This window comes from Austrofundulus limnaeus, unplaced genomic scaffold, assembly GCF_001266775.1.
Source record: "Austrofundulus limnaeus strain Quisiro unplaced genomic scaffold, Austrofundulus_limnaeus-1.0 Scaffold2118, whole genome shotgun sequence".
NCBI lineage: Eukaryota > Metazoa > Chordata > Actinopteri > Cyprinodontiformes > Rivulidae > Austrofundulus > Austrofundulus limnaeus.
The window spans coordinates 1-4,784 of record NW_013954520.1 but is presented as its reverse complement, the minus strand read 5'-3'; the positions used below and the strand labels follow the sequence as shown (position 1 = coordinate 4,784).

Here is a 4,784-nt window from a genome sequence, read left to right as displayed (position 1 = left end):
ATGGATGGATGATTGATGGATGGATGGATGGATGGATGATTGATGGATGGATGATTGATGGATGGATGGATGGATGATTCATGGATGGATGGATGATGGATGATGAATGGATGGATGATTGATGGATGGATGGATGGATGGATGATTGATGGATGGATGGATGATGGATGGATGGATGATTGATGGATGGATGGATGGATGGATGATTCATGGATGGATGGATGATGGATGATGAATGGATGGATGATTGATGGATGGATGGATGGATGGATGGATGAATAAATGGATGGATGGATGAAACAGAAAAACAAACATTTCAGTGTGTGTTTTATTGTGACACTCTGACCGGAAGTGTCTTTGTGTATCCGGTTTAGCTTGACGGTGGGCAGAAACGAGTCTGTTCTGCTGCAGTTTGACTCGTTAAAACGTTTGTTTGTGTGTTTGTTTGTTTGTTTGTTTGTTTACCGTCAACATGTCGCACTCCGTCATCACAACAACACCGACCGGCGGAAGGTCCTCCGAGGACGGAGTCCTGAACCTGGGCTACACCCGGACCATCCCGGGGGTTCTGAAGCTGGGACAGCTGGTGAGCGGGTCCACCCCGACGCGCAGCGGGCTTTGGGGTGGGGTCGGCCGGGTGATGGGGGCTCGGACCGTCCGGGTTAGCTGCTGTTAGCGGGGCTTTACCCGGGAGTGTCCCCGGAGCTGGAGCCTCTCTGAGCGGGAAAGAGTCGCTGCTGGGACCGCTCCGCGGGCTGGAGGACCTGACTGTGTGGACCAGGGTGGACTTGATTTAGCTTCCGGTTCCTGACCCGAGTCCAGACAGAACCCGAGAGACCAGGACCGTCCTCTGGTGGGGATAGAGCCCCTTACAGACTGGACCCTGGACCTGTTTACTGTATTTCATGTTGTGGGTCCAGTCTGTGGTTCTGGACTGGACTCCATGATGGCTCAGTTGGCAGAGCTGCTGCCTCTCAGCAAGAAGGTTGTTGGTTTGAATCCCGGCTCGGGACCTTTTGGGCAGAGTTTGGGTGTTCTTTCCGTGCATGTGTGTGTTTTCTCCAGTTTCCTCCCACAGCAGCCTGGTAGCTTTAAACTGTCCCCTGTGTGTCCCTGGGAGGGACTGGAGACATGTCCAGGGTGTCCCCCGCCCCACTGCTGGGTGTGGGCACCAGAGACCCTGCAGGAACCGGGTTAGGATGGTGGTAGTTTCTGGTCTTTGTTTTTTGTGTTTTTTTGTTGGGATGTGAGTCCTGGTTCTGGTTTTTGTGTGTTTATTTGTTGGTTTGTGTGTTTATTTGTTGGGATGTGAGTCCTGGTTCTGGTTTTTGTGTGTTTATTTGTTGGTTTGTGTGTTTATTTGTTGGTTTGTGAGTCCTGGTTCTGGTTTTTTGTGTTTATTTGTTGGTTTGTGNTATTTTCTGAAGTCTCAAACATTAAATGTCTTTTCGTTCTTGTGGATCTGAGCAGCTTGTAAAAGGAAAAGTGTTTATTTGACGTTTTATCTTTCATGAACATCACAAACTCTTTCTCTGTTCCTTGTTCTAATTCTAACTGACGGTACCGGTCCGTCCAGTTTCASAAAGGTTTCCTTCTTTCCAACAAGCTGTTCATAAAACAGAAACAAAAAGCATTTGTTGGTTCAAACCAAAAAACAAATCAACTCATATCAACTTTGGTCACTTTGGTTTCAGCTACATTTTTAAAACTCTTCAGCTGCACAAAATTACAACAAAGTCTGAGGTTCTGTTGACCGCCTTGTTTCATCTGTCAATATTTTCTTAATTTATAATAATAATAATTATGTTATAATATTATTATTCATATTAATATTTTATGATTATTAACAATAATAACAGTCTAAATGTATCAGATGATGTCAGAACAGGTGGAGGAACAGAAGCTTAAGTTTTATTTGTTAAAGATAATCTGAAGGTTTCAGGTCTGCTTGGTCCACATTCTGCTGAAAACATTTGGTCTTTGGTTCTGGAACCATCAACAGGACCTGATCTGACCTGAGAGTCAGGTTTGGTCTGGATGTGGACCAAGACCACTGTTATTATTTAAAGACAATTAAAGGCAAACAGAATGTTCAGTGAAGTCAGAAACAAACTCAGTACAGATTATAGAACAGGAGTGATGTGCTCGCTGCTCCTGGTAGCAATTCAAAACCAAGGATCAGGTCCAGTCAAAGTCAGGTCATTAATAACATAACGAGCATTACATCATATCGATTACATCATAACTYTTACATTCTTTCTTTATTACAAAACAAAAGAACCGGTTCTGTCAGGCTTTTCCGAAAAAGTCTTGTGTCCACAAATAAACTTTACAACATACTTCACTTTGAACCGCATGCCGAAGTAAACAGATTATGAAGTCAGATTCCAGACAGATTATTAATCCAGATTCCAGAACTAAAACAAGAAGACTGAATAACATCTAAACCTTTAATCCAGATGGGACTGAACCTTACTGTAAAAAATATTTAATCTAGACAAGACTAAACCCTACTGTAAAATAATCTTTAATCCAGACAGGACTAAACACTACTCGAACCCTATATTTTATTTTATTACTTAGACTTGAACTTGATATTGGGATTACAGGAACAGCTCTAAAATAGAAAAAAGTAACTATGTTTTTAACTGCAGTATCTATCACCCTCATTGTACTGTCTGTTCCGAGACCTAATTTGAAAAAGAATACAGGTTTTCAAACTGTAGGGACCGACTCCACACCAGATTTGCTTGACTCAAAACACGGATTGTAGAGACTGGCTCCAGACGACTCTATTTCTCAAGGGATCCACCTTGATTGTTCCCATTGATTAAAGAGCCTGGTGTGTGTTTGTCCTGAAGAACTCTTTTGTTCTCTCTGAGGCCCAATTCCACGACCGTGTGGGTCGGAGAGATGTTGACACCAAAACACGTACTTCAAATTTCAAACGGAAACTTACTGTTATACTGCTACTACTTCTGTCAGGTAACATCGAACCCAACCCTGGGCCTGAAAAAACCACGCAAAATGAAATCACCACACCAGCTGATTTCAAAACTAGGTCTGGGCATAATACATCTGAATGTTAGAAGTCTCTTACCTAAATTAGATGCAGTTAAAATCTGGGTACAGAACACAAATGCAGATGTAATCGTCTTATCTGAATCATGGCTCAGTAAAGCAGTGGCCGATAAAGACATCAATATTAARGGCTACAATGTCTTTAGATGTGACCGAACCAAGAGAGGTGGTGGAGTTGCCATTTACATTAAAAAAAAGTTCAAAGTTATCCCTGTCTTCATGCACAATCAGCAAACAATTCGAGCTTCTTGCCCTAAAACTAGTCTTATCTGATGATCACAGTATGACTGTAGTGGGTTGTTACAGACCTCCTTCAGCCTAAATGAAGCTCTATCATCTCTGAATAATTTCCTGATTGGGCTAAATACCAAGGAGCTTCTGTTGGTTGGTGATCTCAGCTTGAACTGGCTGTCCTCTACATCTGATAATCTGAAATCTATCTGCCAATCTTTAAATCTAACTCAATTAATTCAAACATCAACACGCCCAAATATAAAAAACCCTGAAAAATCAACTTTACTGGATCTTATACTGACAAACTTACCTCACAAATACACAGACACAGGAGTATTCGTAGATGATCTCAGTGATCACTGCACCGTCGCAGCCATAAGAAACTGCAAATCACCAAAAGTGAAACCCACCATAATCTTCAAAAGGGATTTAAAACATTTTTGTGAGCAGGCTTTCCTACATGATCTAGCAAATTTTGAGTGGAGGAGAACTTCTTTGATATGTAATGTAGAACTCGCTCTGGATTACTTTTATGAAGGACTTAGAAACATAATCAACGCACATGACCCATACCGCAAATACAGAGTAAAAGGTCGTACAAATCCATGGTTTTCTCCAGATATAGAAATCTGCTCAAAGAAAGGGATGCTGCGTGGGCTAAGGCCAGAAAATCTAAATCTGAATGTGACTGGACCAATTTCCGGCATCTTAGGAACAAATGCACGACTACGATTAGAAGTGCAAAATCAAACTACTTTCTGACCGAGTCGTCCAAAAATCTAAACAACCCAAAAAAGTTCTGGCAAACAATAAAATCAATTTTGGGTCAGATAACAACTACAAATTTACCAAATTCCATAATTATCAACTCTGGTATTTCTCCAGTTTGAGCTTCTCTCCACAGGCTCCCTGTCAAATTCAGAACAGAATTTAAAATATTCCTCCTAACATACAAAGCTGTTAACAACCAAGCTCCATCATATATTAAACATCTTATTGTTCCATCCTTTCCTAACAGAGCACTTCACTGTCAGACTGCAGGTTTACTTGTGGTTCCTGGAGTTTCTAAAAGTAGAATGGGAGTGCAGGAGGTTTCTACCTGTTAGAGGCAGTTTTTCCTCTCCACTGTCTCTGTGCTGCTCAGATTCAACACAATCTGCTGCTTCTTTAGATTTACTGTTTTTGTTTACAGGCCTGACATGTTTGTTGTGTCTTAGTGNTTAGTAAACAGATAATAATTTGTGTCCTTTAGTAAACAGATAATAATTTGTGTCCTTTAGTAAACAGATTATAATTTGTGTCCTTTAGTAAACAGATTATAATTTGTGTCCTTTAGTAAACAGATTATAATTTGTGTCCTGCCATTAACAGATTATAATTTGTGTCCTGTCATTAACAGATTATTATTTGTGTCCTTTAGAAAACAGATTATAATTTGTGTCCTTTCATTAACAGATTATTATTTGTGT

The 4,784-nt window shown here is 40.8% G+C and overlaps 1 protein-coding gene across 1 annotated transcript in view; it reads right to left on the bottom strand.

Moving 5' to 3' along the window:
- Positions 1 to 589, bottom strand: part of si:dkey-11p23.7 (V-set and Ig domain-containing protein) — a gene marked incomplete at its 5' end in the record, with an annotated part of 18,962 nt that extends 18,373 nt beyond the window's left edge. Inside the window, 1 exon segment of the mRNA XM_014034436.1 lies at positions 466 to 589. Within this exon segment, the coding sequence (XP_013889890.1) occupies positions 466 to 589 (124 nt within the window).
- Between the last annotated feature and the right edge of the window lie 4,195 nt (positions 590 to 4,784).